Source organism: Balaenoptera physalus (genome assembly GCF_965194825.1).
Source record: "Balaenoptera physalus genome assembly, chromosome: 1".
NCBI lineage: Eukaryota > Metazoa > Chordata > Mammalia > Artiodactyla > Balaenopteridae > Balaenoptera > Balaenoptera physalus.
The window spans coordinates 15,349,083-15,371,794 of NC_138882.1; the positions used below are offsets into that span (position 1 = coordinate 15,349,083).

Consider the following 22,712-nt stretch of genomic DNA (forward strand, 5'->3'; position numbering starts at 1 on the left):
TGAATGACTTTCTTGTTCCTCCTCATTTGTTGCTTCCAGGCCAGAAAGTCTCAAGCTTTTAAATCTCTTCTGAATTTCACTTGACATTCTAGTTCAGGACCATTAAGAGTTTTTGTTTGTATAGGTTTTATCTATTGATATTTACCATAATAGGAATTAAAACTGAAATTTTAATAACTGCTTATTAATTTAAAAAATAACGTAAATAAGCCCATTGCATGGTAACATGAATAACATTTTTAATGAAGAATAACTATATTTCCAAAAATTTTTGTGGGAAGAGTGGCAATGGTTTACAATTTTGTAAACCTCTTTAATGTTTTATTGAATTCTGATACCTATTTCTGCTTTCAGTCTGCTATGTTCTGTTACTCTGGTTGAACTACATGAGGAGAATTTGGCTTCACACAGATACATAGTTGAAAAAAACATATTTTTATATAGTCTTTTCAGATAATTGTGGTTAGTGTTTGCTTCTGTCCCAAAATTTTGAAATGATATCTATGAACTCTGCTCATACAGATCATACTTTGTTAAATTAAAATCCATCCATCTGTTTTGTACTTTGAATGGATCTTTTGTCCTTACATAATTTTATAACGTGATGCATTGGTCATTTGGAAAGTGTTGGTTTATTCTGAGTCAGGTAGATCTTCCAACTGTTGATACCTTTCATTGTACAAGAGTAAAAAAAAAAAAAAATCACATTTATTGCTATAACCACTGATCACATCTCTGAACTCTATTGTGTTAGGAAGTTGTCACGCTCACTGTGGCAGATAAACGTTTTCCAGAATTCTGATATTCACTTGAAACACTGAGTTTGTATCATTAAAGTAACAGGTCCACTTTTCTCGCTTTTTAGGAAAGTCTACCAAATAACCAAATCTGAATTACCAGAGTTTGTTAGTCGTGCTTTCACATGAAAATGGTACGCTATGAGAAGAGCAGCTAGTTTCCTCTCAGCTCCAGCAATTGGGAAGATGCTTCTCCTCGACACAGTCATGGTACTTAGTCACACAGAATATTCAGAAGATATACACTCAAAATTGAGACTTAGTCAATACATATTCTTACACAGGTTGCTTCATCCAGGAAATTCTTAAGTTAACCTGGCCTTTTTTTCTTTCATTGAAAATGTGCGGCAGAGAAGAATTTAATCACTACCAGTACAGTTTACTGCCACTGCTTTGATTCATGCTAAGGTGCTTGCCCTTTTTACCCAACATTGCTTTGCACCATTAGTGCAAAGATCAACAGTAATGTTCTAGGATAAAGTGTGATATTCATAAGTTTTCAACACTTTGAATATTTCAACACCATGTGTGTTTGTGGCCAGATACTCAGGTAAAAGATCTCTGATGACTGTCTGGTACTGATACTGGATGAACAGAAACAAAACACCAGGTCCAGCTACATCTGTGTATTCATTTTTGTAAGACAAAAATGCAATTTGCAGACAACCTACTGTCTGCACCAGTCTTTAATTCGAGGACTTACTGTGTCATTGAAAAGTGCCAGTGTTGTGGTTTCTTTTACTGACATTTCATCCAGCAGACATGCACCATCGCCATCCGTCCAAGCTTTCTTAGCCTCCCAGTGATTGTGTGCCCTCCTCTAGCCAGTGCAATGCCATAACTTACCCTGTAGGATGATTCAGTGGCTTTTTCATTTCTAGTTTGAAAATCTGTAACAATCTGTGGCTTTTAAAACGCTTTTTCCGGCTTCATTTAAAATATTTCTTTAAACTGAGTATTTGGTCTCAGGGAACCCACAGCTGGCTTTATAATACTGTTCAAAATTGTTGTGTTGCATAGGCACAATAAGGCAAGCTATTAATGTCTATAAAATTGAGGGAAAGATGACTTTTGTTATTTAAAATTTTTATATACGGTTTTGCTCAGTTTGTTCAGAGTCCTCCCTTCCTTGTATCAGAGAGCTCTACTATGTCGTATGTATCTTTGTCAGCACTGTTAGATTCAGGTGGTGCAGCTGTGGGCTGAAAGGCAAGTTAAGTATAAGAAATATATTAAAAATAATTTATTTTAGAATAAAATATTTTAAACAGTTTTAGGTAAAATTTAAAAATTAAGAAAGGTTTTCAGAACATTTTAAAAACTAATATCGCAAAACAACAAAGTGTACTTCTTGTGTTTCTTTGTAGGCACAAGGAAAACTTGTATTTTAAAATAATTATAGCAGATGTAACTGAAGACAACTAATAAAAGCATAGTGGAAGTATTTAGGCCAAACTAAGTTAGTCTTGGGAAACTTAGTTATACCCCAGCCTACCACCATAAACCATTCTAGAAGATATAAGAACACATATGCAGATGCCATTGTCTAAATGGTGACCTCATCACATGTCATGTAGCCTCTGGAAAACTCCTCTGTACATTCTTGAGATAATGAGAGTTTGTTAAAAAAAAGGCAAGTAGTGCTTTAGTATCACCATGAAAATAGTCTTGACTTCAGACTTCTGGAGGGTTCTCAGAGACCAAGGATTCCTAGACCATACTTAAAGAGAATCATTGTTCTAGACCATTTTCCTTCCCTTCTCTCCCAGCTACTCCCCCAATCCCTGCGCCTGCCCACATTTCGAATCTCATACCATCCGAATTTACGCTTGATGTAGTCCTCAGCTGCCCTCTAGATTACTATCCTTCATGCCTTTGAAATGACTAACTCTGATTTTCCAACTCAAAAATTCTTTAACTCCACTGGGATCTTCACTCATTACTTCCCTTTTTATAGGCTTGGAATCCATCATTATAATCACTCTAGCATAGAGCCTCAATTTTCTTGTATCTTTCCCTTTGCCTTACCTACCTGGAGAAACGACATCCCTGGCCAAATCGACCTTTCTCCCTGAATATTAAAGGTGGTGAGGAAAAATAAATGCATATGCACACAAAACAATAGTCTCAATCCGTGACCTCTACTCTCAAGTGGCCCTTTAAAGGCTACCCAGAAATCCTACTACATTACCCTTGTCAGTTCTGCCACTCTCCTAGATGACTGTTTCATACCTTTTTCTTTTTCCTTAAACTTCCAACACCTTCTGTCATCCTCATTGAGGGCTTAGAGAAAACCAGAAGAGACTTTTCCTAAATTCCTTCAACCATATCTGCCCATCTACGTGTATCTGTGCTCATATAATCTGTTATCACATTTATTACTGTGATTAAATTGTCTCTGATCTTATCTAAGGCCAACTCCTTATATCCAGCTGTGTACTATGTCCTATTTCCTTCAACCTACTGGAGACATTGCTCTAGTAGTTATTCCACTCTGTTGGATCATTTCCATCCTCATACAGCTGTGCTTTAATTCTGCCTTAAAATCAACAGCAAAAACTACCCTATGTTCTCTTCCAGTTTTTGCTTCATTTTTCTGTTCCTCTTAAAGCAAGTGAGAGTAGTTACCTGATCTTGTTTCTATATCCTCCTCTTCTCTTTAGAAGTTGCTCTAATTATGCCCCCAACCACTCTATAAAACTACTCCTGTTAGTGTGACCCATGATCTGTACTCTGCTATATCCTAGGATCAGTTTATAATCTTCATCTGATTAGAACTGTCATTTGATAATATTTGATATAGTTGATTACTCTTTTCCTTTTGAAGACTTTCTTTCTTCGGCTTCTAGGACACCTTATTGTCTTGATTTTTATTATAGCTCTTTGTTTCTTCTCAGTTCCTTTGGATAGTTCTTCCTTATTTGCCTAATTTCAAAATCTTGGCATGCCCCAGGGCTCAGTCCTTGGACTTCATTCCTCTATACCTGTGTCTGGTCCTCAAGATCATTCCGAGGTTCAGTGACTTGCTAGGAGGACTTAGAGGACTCAGCACATAGAGGTACTTAGAGCTCTGGTTTATTACAGTGAAAGCATGCAAAGCAAAATTGACAAGAGAGAAGACATATGGGGTGAAGTTCAGTGGAAACCAGGTACAAGCTTTCAAGAGTTCCCTTCCAGTGGTATCTCCTAGGACATGCTTAATCCTCCAGCAGTGAATTGTGACAAACTTGTGAGATGTCTACCAGGGAAGAAGCTCACTAGAGACTTGGTACCCAAGGTTATTACTAGAGGCTAGTCACTTAAGTACCCTCTGCCTAGCCTGTACAAAGATTCCAGATTCCCAAAAGGAAAGCAGATGTTCAGCATAAACGCCATTGTTTACACAGCAGTTTAGGCTTTTTGTCAGCATAGATTAGATTTCTTTTGTCTAGAATTTCATGAGTGGAGTTATGTAGTTAGTATGTGTTCTTTTGTCTCTGGCTTCTTTCATTCTACATAATGCTTTTGAGATTCATCCATGTTGTTGAGTGTATCAGTGGTTCATCCCTTTTTATTGTTGAGTGGTATTCCATTGAATTAATATTCCAGAATTTGTTTATCCATTCATCTGTTGCTAGACATTTGGTTTATTTCCAGTTTGGAGATATTAGGAATAAAGCTGCTATGAAGGTAGCAATCTTTCTTTGGACATTTTTTTTTAAAAAACATCTTTATTGGAGTATAATTGCTTTACAATGGTGTGTTAGTTTCTGCTGTATAACAAAGTGAATCAGCTATACATATACATGTATCTCCATATCTCCTCCCTCTTGCATCTCCCTCCCACCCTCCCTATCCCACCCCTCTAGGTGGTCACAAAGCACTGAGCTGATCTCCCTGTGCTATGCGGCTGCTTCCCACTAGCTATCTACTTTACATTTGGTAGTATATTTAAGTCCATGCCACTCTCTCACTTCGCCCCAGCTTACCCTTCCCCCTCCCCGTGTCCTCAAGTCCATTCTCTACGTCTGCGTCTTTGGACATTTTTTAAATTAAATATCTAGGAGTGGAATTTCTGGGACATATGAAAAGTGTTGGTTTATGTTATGAGAAAATGCACCACTGTCTTCCAAGCGGTTATTACCACTTTACATTTCTGCCAGCAATGTGTGAGAGTTCTGGTTGCTCTGCACCCTTACCAACACTTTTTTATTGTCAGTCTTAATTTGAGCCATTCTAGTGGATGTGCAGTGATGGTAATGTTGGTTTTAATTGCATTTCCCTAACTACTAATGATATTGAGCATCTTTTCATGTCCTTATTGACCATTTGTACTGTGTTTTTGAGAAGTGTCTTAAAATCATTGCCCTCTTTTTATGAGATTGTCATCCTATTGTTGATTAGTAATAGGTCTGTACATAGATTAGTGGTTTGCAACGAGGGATAATGTCGTCCTCCAGGGGACCTGTGGAAATGTCTGGAGACATTTTTGGTTGACACCATTGAGGGAGGACTCTTCTCTTTCTCTCCAACTCCCCCCACCTCACTTTCCCTTTCCCTCTCCCTAACATCCCTCCCTCATTCCCTCTTCTCTCTTCCTCTTTTTGAAATTCAGTTACATTTTAGGCCACTTCATATTGGCCTAGACACCACTGAGGTGCTATTTTTTTTTCCAATTTCTTTTCTCCCCCTTCTTCAGTTTAGATCAATATCTTTACTGTCTTTTGCCCTTTTGCTGCAGCATTCATTTAATCTGCAGTTAAGCTCATCTAGTAAGTTTTTTATTTGAGATGCTGGACTTTTCAGCTCTAAGATTGCCTTTTTTGATTCTATTTTAGTTTGTTTCTCTGCTGAGATTTCTTGTCTATTCACTCATTATGTCTTACTTTTTGCTAAATGCAACATATTCATTATAGCTGTTTTATTAGTTTTTGTCTGCTAATCCCACTATCTTCACCATCTCATTTATTTTGAGTTACGTTTTCCTGCTTCTTCACATGTCTAGGAAGTTGTGATTATATGTGCGGCTTGTGCATGATACATTATGTAGGGAGTATGAATTATTATTATTATTATGTAGGGAGTAACAATGCTGTCTTCTTTTAAAAGATGTGAGTTTTGTTCTGGCAGGCAATTAAATTACCAGAGGATCTTTATCCTGCTAGGCTTGTTTTTTTTTGCTTTGTTAAGGACAGGTAGCCTTTTTCACCTTTATTTTTTATTTTAGGGCATGGCTCCTCCTCAGGGTGTGGTGTTATCTTTTTGGAGTCTTAACTGAATGCCTGAAGAGTGAGTCTTACTGAGCTGGAACTATTGAATCCACCCACAAATGACCTCTGCTATTTCCGCTTAGCTCCCAGGCCTACAGCAGCCTCTCTCTTTTATTCCTCGGGGGTTCTCACCCAGCCCAGGTGCAGCCTGGTCTCAGCCAAGGCAGAGGAAAACTTCCCCTGTACAGATTCTGCGCCATCTCCACTCCCACGCTGGTGCATTTCCCTTCTTTCTTTCTTGCACCTTTTTCATAAATTCTAGCTGCCTCAACAGCTCTAGACTCTGATCTCAGCTTTCTCAGTTGAGGGAAACCATCACTTGATTTTCCCTTGGGTTTCACGTCCCTGTGGTCAGGAGAGCTTATACAGAAAGCCAGTGTGATCCTGGGGCTTATCTTGTGTATTTACTGTGTTTCAAATCTTCTGCTCCCTGTTGTCTAGTGCCTAAAAACAGTTGCCCCATGTGTTTTGGCCAGGTTTTCTTTATGGTGAGGAATAGTCTGATGCCATTTTTTCCGTCATGACTGGCAGTGAAAGTCCCCCCTAAAACTTTAGGGGAAAAAAAAAAACTTAAAAAGTTTTGAAATTATAATATACTGGTAAGTATACAGAAAAGAAATCAGTTGTGGTTTTTTGTTTGTTTGTTTTTTCAAATTGCCACTTGTAACATACCAATTAGTGAAGGAGATTTTATGCCTTGCTTTTTTTTTTCCCCCCAAAAAAGGGTGTGGTCAGTAGCTACCTTATGAGATGGTAGATAGTAATTTGTTCATGTAAAAGAGATTATTTGTTGTTACAAATATTCTTTAGAACCTGACAGCACCATCTGAAGAAAATTGTTAGGGCTGGTGTATCCGTGATAGAGCTTCCCCAGAGGCTGAACGCCTTCATTATAACTTACATAAGACATTGCTGCTGGATTGCTGCCATAAGCAGGGCCCCTTAAGACAGAAGCTCGTCATTACTTATACTGGTGTCCTCCTTGTGGATAGGGGTCAGCATTGTTGAGTCTAAGCAGGGGTGACACTTGAAATTTCTTGAGATCATTCAGAATGTCTTGCTTGATTTCACAGAATCTCATTCTTCTCTCGAGTAATCAGTGTTTGTTGGTTTTCCTGTTTTTATTTCTACCTTTCACATAGCCCATAGTACTGAATATAGTCATCTTAACATGTTCTGAAAAATTGTCTAGCATCAAGATTAAAGTACCATAATACATGAGAGTCCCTGAAGTTGCGTGTGAAATGATTACTCTCTGCTTTGAAGTGGCAAGTTAATTTCTCAGCCAGTTCTGATCAGAGAGCTTATTAGCTTTTGTATGTGTGTTGTGTTTTATTTTGCTCTGGTTTTTTTGGTTGACAGATTGGGCTGAGATGATCTATTCATGTGTATAAATATGTATTTATGAGTACATCAAAGTTAAAATGTACATATGGAAGACATTCTTAGCAATACTTTCCAGATTTGTTTTTCATTTTTGTCCAGTGTATATCATTTTTCTTTCTGCTAGATGCCTGGCTTTTTCAAGACTGGTTAAGCATTGTCAAGCTGTTGTTTATTGCCCCTGGTCTTGTCTTGTATATAGTACACTTCTGAACATAAAGAAATATCCCTCATTCGTGTAAGATTCAAAAGAAATCAGTTATCTTTTCTAGCTTATGCTTTTTAACATATTACAGTTGCATTTAATTGGTTTGTTTCTTCCTATGAGTTCTTCAAAGCCTTGTGAATCCTTGTTTTTCTCAGCTAGATGCTGAGAAAATTGTTCGTGTTGTCACACATTAGGTACTTTTTTTAAAATAAAAAAACTGATACTTGAAACAGCTAAAGATCCACGTAAAACAGTATTTTATAGTGAGGCTTATTTTCTAGCATAATTAGGTAAAAAGGTATTTCTCATACGGTGCTTTTCAAGTAATACTATGTAAATGTCAAAATTGGATTCTAACATTTTTAAGGTGAAAGTGAGCCTTGAGACATTTAGCTTGGACCCTATTTTATAGATCAGGTAAGTAAGAACCTGAAGGTGGCGAAGTAGGAACCTGAAGGTGGCAAAGAAAGGTACTGTCAGAGCCAGGATTCCGACCCAGAATCTCCTCCCTGCTGGTGTAGTGCTCAGCTAAAGAGAGACAACTATGTAGGGCCATACATGCCATACCAAGGTGAGCCGAGACAGTCTTGGCTCTTTTGCTATTAATGTGGGCTATCCTTACAAGGTCCCTCACCTGCAACCCCTCTTCCCTTTTTTCTCAGGTTCCCTAGGCTTACCCATTCCCGATCCCCCAATTTGATGCATTCCTTTTCACCTTTTTAAAAAACCCAACTCAAATGGCTTCTTTTCTAAGAAATATTCTCAAACTCCTTTTCCTGCCCTCTTTTACTCCTCTGGTTATTACTGTACTCTGTGCATCCTTCTGTTATTATTGCATTAAAATTGGTTGTTTGTATTTTTTTCTTTTAAATCTTAAGTTCCTAGTAATATCCAGTCTTCTTACGTTTATTTGTTTTTTTTTATTGAAGTATAGTTGATTTACAATATTGTGTTAGTTTCAGGCTTACAGCAGAGTGATTCGGATATATATATATATATATATATATATATATATATATATATATATATTCTTGTTTTTGATTCTTTTCCATTATAGGTTGTTACAAGATATTGAATTTAATTCCTCGTGCTATACAGTAAATCCCTGTTGTTTATCTATCTTCTCATATTTTTTAATCCCATGGCCTAGTATAGTTAGTGTCTTTGGAGTGAATTAAATTGAGATCTGCAGTGTTGGGAAACAAGAGGTTTAATAAGCTCTGATAAAGGCCCGAATGTTTGTTTTGAATACAGTGTGACTTCTTGCTGTTTTGTTTTGTTCTTTTCTCTTTTTTGCCTATTTCCAGATTTCTAGATACATTCTGGATAGTTGAGGTGGCCAAGTCTGTGTCTTCAGATTAGTGATTCTCAAATATCGGGTCCATGAGCAGGCTGCAGCTAAATCTCCTATGGATTTTATAGAAATGCAGTGGGTTTTCTGATTTAGTGAATCTGGCATGAATCCAGGAATCCCAGGATTGTTTCTGTTTTATTTTGTTCACTTTAAATCTACACGGTTGTTTTGATGATGAGCTAGGTTTGGGAGCCACAGCTTCAGATAACAAGCTGTTCAATCAGAGTGAGATTACTTGGGGTAGACTTTTTTTTTTTTTTTTAACTTTTGGATTTATTTATTTAATTTATTTATTTATTTATGGCTGTGTTGGGTCTTCGTTTCTGTGCGAGGGCTTTCTCTAGTTGTGGCAAGCGGGGGCCACTCTTCATCGCGGTGCGCCGGCCTCTCACTATCGCGGCCTCTCTTGTTGAGGAGCACAGGCTCCAGACGCGCAGGCTCAGTAACTGTGGCTCACGGGCCTAGTTGCTCCGCGGCATGTGGGATCTTCCCAGACCAGGGCTCGAACCCGTGTCCCCTGCATTGGCAGGCAGATTCTCAACCACTGTGCCACCAGGGAAGCCCCATACTTGGGGCAGACTTTTATCTGCCGCTTAAGAGCTTACAAGTTTCTTATTTCTGGTTCCCAAAGTGTCTGAAACATAATTTGTAGAAATGAGATGCCTTTAAAAGATGTTTTTAATCTGGGTTTTGATTAATTTGAAAGATGGTGACTGATTAACTTCTATTTTATATTATCATTTAAGGAGTGTTCAGCCTTGGTGTTCCTGTAGACGCTCTCTTCTTCATTGGTAACCAGTTGGTGGCCACGAGTCATACAGGGAAAGTGGGAGTGTGGAATGCTGTCACCCAGCACTGGCAGGTCGGTTTTAACTAATGCATATTGCAGAAATGAAATTATTTCTGAAACTCATGCTGATTATGCATCTGCTTTATTGTGGAATTCATATTGTTTCTGTTTTGATTATACAGTAAGTCCCCTACATATGAACAAGTTCAGTTCCAAGAGCGTGTTTGTAAGTCCAATTTGTTTGTAAGTCCAAAAAAGTTAGCCTAGGTACCCAACTAACACAATCTGCTATATAACACTGTACTGTAATAGGTTTATAATACTTTTCACACAAATAATACATAAAAAACAAACAAAAAATAAAGACAACATTTTTAATCTTACAGTACAGTACCTTGAAAAGTACAGTAGTACAGTACAACAGCTGGCATACAGGGGCTGGCATCGAGTGAACAAGCAAGAAGAGTACTGACTGGAGGAGGGAGAGGAGGTGGGAGATGGCAGAGCTGAAGGATCGTCAGCAATAGGAGACGGAGGGCAAGCTGCAATTTCACTCTCGCCTTACGTTGATGGCACAGGTTCGGGTTCCTTTCTGGATTCAATTCTATCTACCCTCTTGAAAAAATGATCCAGTGATGTGTGGGCAGTAGCTCTTTTTTTCTCCTCATAGATGATACGGTAGCACTGGATGCATTCTGAACGGCTGCTGCAGCTTTGGTGTGCTGTTCTACTTTCGGGTCCCGTGCCTCAGAAACTAACAGTGCCTCCTCAAATAAGCTCCCCTTGCCATTTCCTGTGTCGTGAATCTCTTCTTAGCAGTACCAGCTACATCACTGCTGCCTTTACGCTTGCTTCCAGATATCCTGGGCTTGAAATAAAGATACTGTACTACTGTACTCTGTACAGTACTGTACAGTAAAGTACACAAAAGCACAACCACTTGTAGAGGATGCATGCACATGACGGTGCACGCCAGACATGTGAACTAACTTACGTGATTGGACATGCGAACGCACGTTTGCATCTTTGAAAGTTTGCAAGTTGAAGGTTCGTATGTAGGGGACTTACTGTATAGAATATTGAATATATCTACTGGTAAATTTGTTTCTGAATACAAGTTTGACTACATTTTAAAGAATTTTAAGTCACTTTGGAAAATGAGTGGGTTTTTAAACTGGTTTGACATTTCTTTATTTCCTTGAAAGGTTTTAAGTTTCATGCCTTGGGAATAGTAGTCCAGGCAACTTCATCTCCTGAGTGGGAGCACAGTTCTGTGTGAAAATACATAGCCTGTTCAAGGAAAAGATAGCAAGCTAAATGCTTTCAAGTACTTGAGAGGAACAGGAAGGAGATAAGACTAAAAAGGTTATTGCCTGATTCTGAAGGAGAGGGGGAAAATTAAAGGACTTTAAGCAGAGAGTGACTTGACCAGATCCATGTTTTAGAAAGATAACAGTGCTAGCTAACATGAAAAGTGGACTGGAGATCAGGGAAGTAATCCAGCAAAAGAGGCAGAGATTCACCTAAAATGCATAGACGGCAAAGATGAGGCTATCTGGAAAACATTTCATAAGCCTTCCTAAAACAATAAGGATTGGTATCTGATTAGATGGAGAAAAATTAAAGGAGAGAGAGATGGGTTTCTAGTTCTGACAGTTGAGTGGCTGGTAGTATTTTACATTGATAGGGGACGGAGGAGGAGAATCATATATGCTGGTAGATAGTGTGAGGAATAATTAGAATGACTAAATATGTTTACTTTGAGATTCCTGTGGGTATCCATATACAGGAGCTCACTATATAGTTGGAAGCACCCCTTGGAATTTAGGGAAGAAGAAAAGGGCTAGAAAAAAGTATTTGGAAATCATAATACTTGGTAATTGAAAATGGGAATTGGTAAGATTTTCCATTGAGGGGATATCTGCAGCGAAAGAAAAGCCAAAGTTAAAGTCCTGAGGAACATTAGCTTTTAAGGGAACAAGATAGGAAACCAAGAGCCAAAGTGACACATATGATGCGATTGAGAAATGACATTGGTTCTGTTAGTAGGATATCATTTGCAGATGTATTAATAAGTTAATTAGGTTTTGATTGGGGGGGCAGATTGCAGGAACTAAGAAATTAAAAGATCAGAGATTAGAGTTAGCAAATTCAGAGTGTCTTTCAAGAAGTCTGGTGGTGAAGGACAGCAGAGGAACAAAGTGATAAGGATCAAGGCTAGATGGAGGAAAAGATGTTCAGTGCTTTATTTTACTTCTTCTCTAGGATGGGAGAAGTTTGAGCATGCTTGTTAGTCAGAGAGGGGAGTTGACAGAGAAAGCATTTGAAGGTTGGAAGAACAGAGATGGTTGCTGGTGCCATGGAAGCAAATGGGGTCTAGAACACAGCTGGAGGGGTTGCCCCAACAGAGTAGAGAGACTTCTTTCTCTGCGATGGAAGAGTGAGGAAGGCGTACTGTGGAGGAGAAGGACATTGGAAGTGTGTTTCAAGGATTGCCGAGATTATAAATCTTTATAATGGACCTGGCTGGTACAGTTATGTGAGTTTCTTCCTTAATACTCGGTACTGGGAACAGAAGCAAGAGAAAAGAAAACAGTGTCAGCCTGATTCAGGCTTGGAGATGTAATAAAATGGGTATGACACACAAAGGGATGAGAAAACATAAAGTGGCAAAGTAATTGAAACTGTAAGATCAAGAAGTGAAGGAGTGCCAGGTAAGCAGAGGAGGATGCAGGGATTCAAGGGGCTAGAGGGAAGTGAAAGCAGGTTGATGACTTCTAAGGAGTGGGAATTGTTGTGGTCAAAGACTGGAGTTAAGGTTTTGGAGTTGGAGCAGTTCTCAGTGATGGAGCCATTTAAATCATGTGTTGAACTGACTTAAAGATGAAAGTAGTTGAAACAGTGGTCAGAGAACTGTAAGGGTCATCAGGGTGAACATTTAGGTGCCAGAACAGTAATGGAGAATGGGACAAAGAGCTAACTGATCCAGGCGCCCAGCTCCTCAGCAAAAGTGGTGTGTTGATCTGGAAGCTGCAGTCTGGGCAGAGATAGGGTAATTGAATGTCATGATTGGGCCGAGCTTGTGGAGGGACATTCTTAAGATCTTATGGCCGCGCCTGAGATGCTGGGGAAATGGTGAGAGAATGAATGACTTCCGATGAAAGAGATTCCAATCAGAGAAAGTTAAATTTCATTCTAGATGGAGACATGGAAGTCATGTTTGTAGAAAAAAGATACTAGCCAAGAGTGAACCTTCCGTATAGGCACAGAAAAGGCATGATAAAGGTTGTTACCATAAAAGTGATGGGCCAAGGAATGTGGGGAAGGACTGATGTAGGTTGATCTAAAGTTGAGGTGGAGGGAAGTCGATCAGAGGGGTTCTTCAGCTGGTGATATTTCTGTAAAGAGGAATGTGGATTTTAATGATTTATGGAAGATCTGCTCTCAGGTAAGTTACTTGGCTAATTATGTCAAGTGAGCTTTTAGTGGCTCTGAGAAGCTGTGCTATCTGTGCCATAAAACTCCGAAGGTGCATTTAGGTTTCTAAAGGAACATGTTTCTTTATTACCTTCTTTGTTTTTTTTACTAATGTCACAACTGCATATAAAAGTTCTCATATTTTGAGATCCCAAAAACTATACTAGCATCCTCAAAGTGGATACTTCTCTTTAAGCTTTTAGTCCTATATGTATAACCTGTTGCTTCTTGTTTGGTATATGCATGAGTTGAAAACCATAGCTGACAAAGTAGGTTTGTTATTACATTTCAGGAAGACCTGGGGTAAGTTGAGCATTCATGCAGCAAACAAGCCTTATAACTTTTAGCCCAGATAGATGATTTCTTTTTTTTGGTAGTGCAGTGCAGAGCTAGGATGTAATGAAATCTCAGTGTCTGATCTGCAGACCTCAGCAGACAGTTCTGACCTGAGGCTGGCTGCTGTGGCACTGGATGAGTGGGTTCTGATCTGGCCTTTGGCAACAGTTCTGCCCATGAGTGACACGGAAGGTACGCAGGACAACTAGTGTAGTTTGTGACGACTCTCGCTGTATAGTTGAGATTGATTTGAGGTATTTGAGTCAGACAAACGAGCCTGAGAGCAAGAGAGCAAGCATTTTTGAGCCTAAAAGCCGTTGTGATATTTTGGTGTAGCAGTTTCTTATTAGGACAGGTTCAATAAAATGTTAATGAAAATTTTATAAGAGTATTGTATCTGATTTGGGTAAGAAAAAAGAAAATTATTTCTTAGAAGGAAAGTTTCAGTGTTTTCTTCTTTTTCTTGTTTAATTCCTCTTCATTAGACTTCAGAAGATTAGTAATAAGGAATTAGTGTTTCAAATACGTGGCCTAGGCTGAGTTACGTGGCAGAATAGTAACTTTAGGCATTATTTCCCAAGTTGTTCAAGTTTAAATTTAGATGTATATTGGAAACATAGATTATACATGTTTCATTCTCATATCAAAACAGAGAGACAGTGTTGGAAGTTAGTCCTGGAAAGTCATTGTGTATTCTGATTCCTAAAGGGTCCGAGAGCTCTGTCTGTGTTCATTCTGAAAGACGAGAGATCTTCAGCCGGGGTCAGCATCTGAGCCACAGCCTGGCCTCTAAATGAACAGTGGAGAACGAGCTTGAGGAGGAAATACTGGCTGTGGGAACAAGGAGTCAAAGTGACTTTCTGTGGTCTTATGGGCTGTGCTGGACAAGAACTAGGGAGGCTTATTTGATGTAGCTTCTCTTCTTTTGTGCTCTGATGCACTTGTAGCACTGATGTCACAAGTAGGGTTTGGTGGAATTTACTTTTTTGTTTTTTGTTTTTGTAATAGGTTTATGAACCCCTGCAAGTTAGGAACAAGAATAAGGTGGGCATTGGAATCTTAGGCCCAGAATTCATTGGAGAGGACTGACATTTGGGTGTCTTATTATGTCCTGAACACTATCCCAAGTACGTTGTATTTCTTACTTGGGATTTACAGTAACGTAGCTGAATTAGATCAATTATTTGTAAGAAGACTTGACATTTTGGTGTCCATTATGTACTGACCACTACCCTGAGTATGTTATATTTGCTTACTTAGGATTTACAGTAACATAGCTAAATCAGCTGACATATAGAAATATTGGGTAAAAATATTAAAACAGCATATATTGTATCTATATCAAGTATTGAATTACATTTATTTGTTTGTTTGTTTATACATATTTGCATGTCACGTATCAGAGTAAAGGCTCTGGGGTCTGGGGTTCTACCAGGAATAGGAGGCGTGGCTTCATGGGACAGTGTAAACCAGCCTCCTGCAAAAAGCTGAAGCGTTAAAGATCTGCCTCAGTCCCTGAGAAGAAGAATGGGAAAATTTTGCTCAACAATTTTGGAACAAGAAAGCTTGACCTGTGTTTAGTGTCTTGGATTGGGGAGAGGTGGTGCAGGGGAAAACCATCAATGAGAAATTGAGACCAAAATAATCAAATTAGGAGTACAAATGTGTGAATTGAAAACACAAAGGTAAGTATGGGAACTCCAATTTGAGAAATTAATGTAAAAAGCTGGTCTAGGCCACTTGCATTTCCAGATGTGGACATGAAACTGAACTTTCACAAGACATGGCACACAGGACTCTGCAGAAGAAATATTTTCTACTGAAAGTGAGCCCATAACCTCCCCAAATTTGTAAACTACACATAAAACATGAAAGCAAATGAGGGAAAGTCATCAAATGTTAGCAGAGTCATCAAATGTTAGTAGTTAGAGTACAAATGTACCCCAAAGCTGAAAATAATTGAACAATTAGACAACTAATGTAGAATAAATTTCTGAAGTTATTTAATGAGATAGAAGAAGGACTAGACTATAATGAAGGAATAGGACCAGTCAGAAAAGAAGCAAAATGAAAGATTAGAAATTTAAAGGTCATTGAAAATTAAAAACAAAACAAAACTCTTACTTAATGTGTTAAATAGAAGGACAGCTAAACAGACAATGAATTGACAGACACATTTGAAAAAAATCATTCACACTGAAGCAGAAAGAGTGAGAAAATATGAAAAGAAATGAGAAAATCACTTTCAGAAAGGAACAGTGGAGATGGGGCAATTTAGAAAAGATAATTGCTAACAATTTTGGAGAACTGAAGAAAGACATGACTCTACTGATTAAAGAAATACATCAAGGCTAAATAAAATCAGATTCACACTTACACACATGGTGATGTGTTGGGTTGGCAAAAAAGTTCGTTAGGGTTTTTCCATAGGCTCTTACGGAAAAACCTGAACGAACCTTTTGGCCAACCAATAATAGAAGATAAAAGTATCATAAAGGTGTCCGCAGAGTAATGACAGGTACACTGTAGTTAGACTTAAAACAGAGTCTTCATCGCCAGCAGTAGAATTCAGAAGACAATAGGCTCTTCTCAAGTTAGTTGGGGAAATACTTTCAACTTAGGACTTCACATCCAGCAAAACTATCAAACATGAATGAGAGATGTTTTCAGATAATACAAAGTTTGTCACTTATAACCTTCAGTGGAAGGACCTCTATAGAGATGCCCTTTGATAAGGTTATTTATACTTAGAAGAGGAAGTAGTGGAATACAATAAACATGAGTAGCCAACGAATTTGTCGATGTGTTGGTGTGAATCTAAATAAGTCTTTAAAAAGTAATGGGTGAGGGTTAAAACATACTGATGTTAAAAAAAATGATCATCATCCAGGTAGAGATTGTGGTTAAAGGATTCTAGGGACCTTGTATTGCTTGGGAAGATAGAGTGATTTTCAAAATGTAAAGCATTTAAATTTTTACATAGGAGTTAATGATCAGTGCATGCAACATTAGGAGAGAAAACCCACTTCCACCTTAGGTTTGTGACCACCATGACTGAACCAAATATACTAATCAGTATGGTGTCTCAGGTTCCTGACATGAAGCTGTTGGGGTAAAGAAGAGGAGGCCTTGAAATGGCTGGCTCCTTGCTTATGCTGGGAGAGAAGAACTTAGTACCAACTCCTCTGTAACCTAACTTTACTTATCCTCTGCTTTCCCTGTTCTCCTTGTACTGAGGGGTAGACATGAGGAGAAAAGCAGGACATGTTCAGGGGTTGCAGGAAAAGAGGTAGGAAGGCTCTAATCCTGGAGCCCCTCCTCCCAGAGAACCAAAGGTCAGATATCTGTCTTGGACGTGCCTGGGAAAGCTCCAGGCTGCTGCTGCTCTTTCATTGAAAAATGGGTCCAGAGGGAGAGGAATCTCATGGCCTTACCTATCCCCGGCCTCTGACTGTGAAGATTCTGGGTAAAACTGAAGCTCTTCCTGGAGTGCTGGAGCTAAAACGATGCACTTGGTTTAAGAAAATTGGTCAGTGAAGCAGCCTTCCCTCCATTTTTCAGACATCTTTACTCATATCACTGAGAAGTTGTCGGTGTTTACCTGCTACAAAACTTGTTGGCTCTGATGAGACAGAAACCTGACCTGGGGTTGGGGGTGGTCATTGAGTCTTTGCAGATATATTTCTAGTGTAACTTATAACCATGCATGACACCAGAAGGTACACACAGAAATTAGGGTCATGGACATGAACAGCTTCTGGAATCATTATTTCCAAGTTTTAGCTGTTTTTAAATTTGTGTTTTTAGTTAGACTCTTTTGCTATATTTGCTGTTCTGTCAGAAGTGTGCTTTTCCCTTTCTCTACCTAACTCCTAGTTAGTTTTTTAGTTTTCAAGCTTTACTTTCTTTTTGAACTTTTCCTTGATCTTTGTGCTTCTCCCTGGACTGGGGTTGAGGTGGGAATCCTTTCTCCCTCTTCTATGATTGTATTGCACACCCTATTTTAGTGCCTATCACATTGTAATTGTCTTTATTTGTCTTTCTTGCCCACAAGTTTCTAAGCTTCTACAGAGCAAAAGTGATATTTCACATCCCTTATCCATTCCAGTACTTGTTCACCTGGGTAATATCTGGTACATAAAAAGTGTTTCATTTAAATGTTGTGTGTAAACTTTCACATGCATGTCTGGCCCAGCTGTACATAGGGATGATTCAGTTTGATCTCATCGCCAGTACAATAACACTTTTTGTTTGTTTTTCGTTTTGTTTTATAGTAAAAATCATGCCCTTTGCTTTTCTCTTAGCACACACATAGGCATTCATTAATTTGTAACTAGACTGATTTGCTTGGAAAACTGATTTTTTTATTCTAGTACTTGAAAAAATAAAAGCATTTGAGAACTTGTTTGTCTGGCCATTTCCTAGGAAATAGAGGTGAAGTATTTAGTGGGGAATATGAAAGTAGAGAAGACTACCTTTTCAAAGAAATGGTAATGAATTACCAAGGGAGCGAGTGCTATCTGGAAGTCGGTTGATCTGTTTTCTAGTTCTGATTCTGGGCAGGTCATTTCATCTCTTCTATGAGAGAGAGAAGGGAGAAAGGGGCCTGGTCAGACTTGGTTTTCCAGTCCTAAAGTGTGCTGTGACCTCACAGTCATGTGCAGAAAAAGGAGATGAGTAAATTCTGAAAGGAAAGTGCTGCTGTTGGAAATAAAAATTTTTTAAAAAAGCTTTAAAAGGTCAGAGTTCCCCTTGGAGGGGTGTGTGTGTGTGTGTGTGTGTGTAAAGAAAGTATTTTCTAAGCCCTACTTAAATCGGATATTAGTATCCTTTTTATTAAAAGACTCAAAAATTTGAGGAAATTGAGCAGAAAATATAGATTGTAATTGATAACTGACATCTAACAATATTCTCACTATATCAGGTTCAAGACGTTGTTCCTATAACTAGTTATGACACTGCTGGGTCGTTCCTTCTACTGGGATGTAACAATGGATCAATATATTATATAGGTAAGTGTTCAGACACTTAGTATGGTCCTATTTAGTATGATTTTTAAAATGAGAACAAGAAAATACTACCTTTTTTAGTTTTAAATAGATTCACTATTTATTTTAATGCTATTTAATTTTTTTTATTTTTTAGATATGCAGAAGTTCCCTTTGCGAATGAAGGATAACGATCTTCTTGTAACTGAACTTTATCATGATCCTTCAAATGATGCTATTACTGCTCTGAGTGTTTACCTCACACCCAAAACAAGTTAGTGCCTAGCAAAATTATTATAAATGGTTGCAGTTCTTTTGAGAATGTATGTTTATTCGTTGGTTTATTCTAACACTAATCTGGCCCTTTGTTTTGGTGAACCGCAGTGCTGAGGATTTCATCTCTTTTAGTCTAAAGTTTATGTTTGGTTTTATACTGAAGTCAGACGTGACCAATAAACATAATCTGAGGTGGGAAGCTAGAACTTTTCCTCTTCTGAATTGTATTGTTAAGCCCTACTATAATAATAATAACTAAAATTATTTTTAACACTTACCTGCACATTTACCTTCCTATGACAGCTGATTTCATTTTGAAATTAAGAGCTTTATTATTTTTTTTCACAACAACAACAACAACAGAAGCTTTTAGACTTTTAATCTCTATTGGAAAATGAGCTTATTTTTCTCTGGGAAATTTTAAATTTAAGTTTTGGAAAACCTCAGTATCCATAACTTACTGCTTTTTCAAAGGCCATTGCAATGAAATTAACAAACTAGCTCCGTAAATTATTAAGAATTTTTATATTCTAGAGTGAAAGATAAACATAAATTGGAAATTCAAAATTTATCTGTAATGAAAGGAATTCTAGGAAATATTTACATGTGGCTAGTAATATTAATAGTTTGAATATGTTACTTGTATAATCATTTCATTGAATGCATTGTAATAAATCATTATCTTGGGTATGAAAGAAAGAAAGATTCTGGTGTGCACAGATGATTTTGATTGAAATTGTAGGATTTAAACTATGTTGCTCCAGAACAGAGGTCAGCAAACCATGCTCTTTTTATTAATAGTTTTATGTTTTGTCTTTGGCTGTGACAGAGTTGAGTGGTTGTCACAGAGACAGTGTGGCATGCAAAGTTTAAACTCTTTGCTTTTTATAGAAAGTTTGCTGACCCCTGCTCCCCACCCCACCCCCGCCCAGTCTAATTAAAAAGGGAGAATAAAACTTCTTTTGTGGTGGCAGTGTCTTCTTTTAAGACACAAGAATGGAGTTGCCTTTTAAGTTTTGAGAAGTGTTTTCCATAGCATGCCCTTTCTCCTTCGATTCCAGTATTTTCAGGTGAATCAGAAAGAACAGCTATCAAAGCTAAGAGGTTCTCTGTGAAGCTTTTAAGGAATGTAGGTCACTGAACTCCATTCTGTCTTAAATATATGATGGAATCTGGGCACTTGTTTGAAAAAAAAGCCACAGATGAACCTGACATCATGAGCTAGTTTTATATAATTAGAAGAGAACAACATAGGTAAGTGTGATGTAAGCAATATAATGGGTATATTTTTCCATAGTTAACAGTTTTGAAACTGTTGAATAATAGATGGATTACTTGATTATTCAAAGAGAAGATTCAATATTGTGGCAGAAGTAAAACAGATGGTCATTCGAGGCTAGAAGTAATATGGAGTATTGCTTTAGGAATACTGTGTTGTGTCAGTGGTGTTCTTAGCATGTCAGATTTATTCTTTAAACATTTAATGAGTACCTGCTATGTCTCAGGCACTCTGTAAGGTGATATAGATTTAAAAATGATTATGATTCAGTCTCTTATCAATAAAGAGTAGAGGTAGATAGACATGGAAATAGAGAATTGGGGTGTTACAGTTCCTCTGATAGAACCTAATACATAGTACAAGGGAGAGAGCGAACAATTCTATATTGGAGTGAGTGTTAGGAAAAGATTTGTAAAGGAAATAATGAATTTAAGATGGTCAGAGAAGTCTTAAGATTTCTTTGCTGAGCTGGATTTGGGGCTGACACAAGTGCTGAATCCAGCTCTGCCTCTTCTATCACAGGGAACACTTCACAAGGGCAGCTTTCTTTTTATTGTCTTCTATTATATCACCTTTCAATTTTTGATTTTGGTTAGGTGTCAGTGGTAACTGGATTGAGATTGCCTATGGTACGAGCTCTGGAGCAGTACGAGTAATTGTGCAGCACCCAGAGACGGTTGGGTCAGGCCCTCAGCTTTTTCAGACCTTCACAGTTCACCGAAGTCCCGTCACAAAAATCATGCTATCAGAGAAGCATCTTGTATCAGGTAAAGTGATTTTATTAGTACTGGTAAGGAGGTCTACCTCATGTAATGTAAAACCTTGCCTTGGGTGTTATTTTTTAGACTCCTACAAATTAAAAGACTATAAAATTAGTGTTTTATGTAAGGAAAACATACCAGAAAAAGTGGTAGAAAAGTTTAATAACTGAAGAAATACTATGATTGTCTTCTAAGGTTTCTTTGATATTGTCTGGTTGTAGTATAAATAAATTTAGAAGGCATCATATCTTTTATTTACTCTCTATTTTAATATTTTGTTCTTATGGCATATTTTACTTCAGAATATTTATCATAATCCTGTTGAAGAATTTTTTATTAGAGAAATTTTTCAAGTATGAATTTAATATAAATTTGGTTGTATTGTCTTAAGGTTTAATGCTAAAGTTAGTAGAATGTTAGTAGTCTAACTAACATCAACTACTAATGTTAAAAATTAGTAAAATGTGTAAAGAGATGTGAAGAAAATAACATTTGTGGGTTTGTTGTTCTTCATAGTCATAGATTTTTCTAACATTTAGATACTAATTCGATACTTACAAAATTAGTTACAGATTTTCAAGGAAAATTAGCCTGACACAAAATAAAATGATCACAAAGTAAAATTCCATCGTGAGATTCATTGTCTATGATAGATGATTTCTGAAAGAGTTTATGCAAAAGAATTGTCAGGTGTATCAGTAGTTTGCTTTTTAAAAACAATCTTGCATTAAATCTTTTGTAGATCAGTTCCTGCCTAACTTAAATTTTTATAAACATCATTTTCATATATCAACTTTGTTTATATGAAGACTACCTAATATAAAAAGGTGATGCATCTTTCACTAATTAAACACCAAATGGAGCTGAAATACCTTGTCCATATATGAATGGATGGATGGATGGATGAATATGCTTTTATTGACTGTCTCATTGTTTTGGATGTAATCATGCCTTTCTGAAACAGTCTCTTTTTTAATCTTTCATAGAGCAGTACTCATCTAATATCTGCCTCGCTGGGGAGTCTTTCTCACTCTGTATGGCGGGTTCCTCCTCTTTTGCCCAGTTACTAAGTATTGGATTGCCTCGGATCTCTTTCTAGATTTTCCATTCTTTGTCTGTACTTTCCCTAGTGATTTGAATATTATTATCTACATGCCAGTGACTCCCAGACTTTCCCTTCACCTGTGACCATCCACAGAGTTCCAAACTTGTATATCCAGTGCTTCTCCTTAGTATTTGGTTGTATGTTTTAATAGGCATCTCTAAATTAACCTAGATAAAATAGTACTTTTGATTTCTGTCTCAAAAACCATCTTAGTACACAATATCACTACTCATTTACCCAAGCTGAAAATCTAGGAATCACACTTGATTCTTCCCTATTTCTCACTGCACCCACCCTCCGCATATGTGTAATACATCAGTAAGTCCCGTTTCTTTGCTTCAACATACATCACAAGTCTGATTACTTCACTTTGTGTCCATTGCTGCCAGCCCCTTAGCTCAAATCAGCATTTCTCCCCTAGGTTACTCCATTCTTTCCCTGTTTCTGTCTTGGCTCTCTATGGTACATGTTCCACACAGCAGCCAGAAATATCTTTAGAAATGCAAACCAGGACTTCCCTGGTGGCGCAGTGGTTAAGAATCCGCCTGCCAATGCAGGGGGACACGGGTTCGAGCCCTAGTCCAGAAAAATCCCACATGCTGGGGAGCAACTAAGCCCGTGTGTGCCACAGCTACTGAGCCTGCGCTCTAGAGCCCGCGAGCCACAACTACTGAAGCCCGTGTGCCTAGAGCACATGCTCCGCAACAAG

At 37.9% G+C, this 22,712-nt stretch overlaps 1 protein-coding gene across 3 annotated transcripts in view; it reads left to right on the top strand.

Annotated features, from left to right (window-relative positions):
• The window catches only part of KCTD3 (potassium channel tetramerization domain containing 3), a 68,563-nt gene that overhangs the window by 31,885 nt on the left and 13,966 nt on the right, over window positions 1-22,712 (top strand). For all 3 annotated transcript variants that reach the window (XM_082426321.1, XM_082426320.1, XM_082426322.1), the window contains 4 exons: window positions 9,738-9,853; window positions 18,519-18,606; window positions 18,740-18,856; window positions 20,734-20,904. In XM_082426321.1, the coding sequence (XP_082282447.1) occupies window positions 9,738-9,853; window positions 18,519-18,606; window positions 18,740-18,856; window positions 20,734-20,904 (492 nt within the window). The remainder of the gene's footprint in view (window positions 1-9,737; window positions 9,854-18,518; window positions 18,607-18,739; window positions 18,857-20,733; window positions 20,905-22,712) is intronic.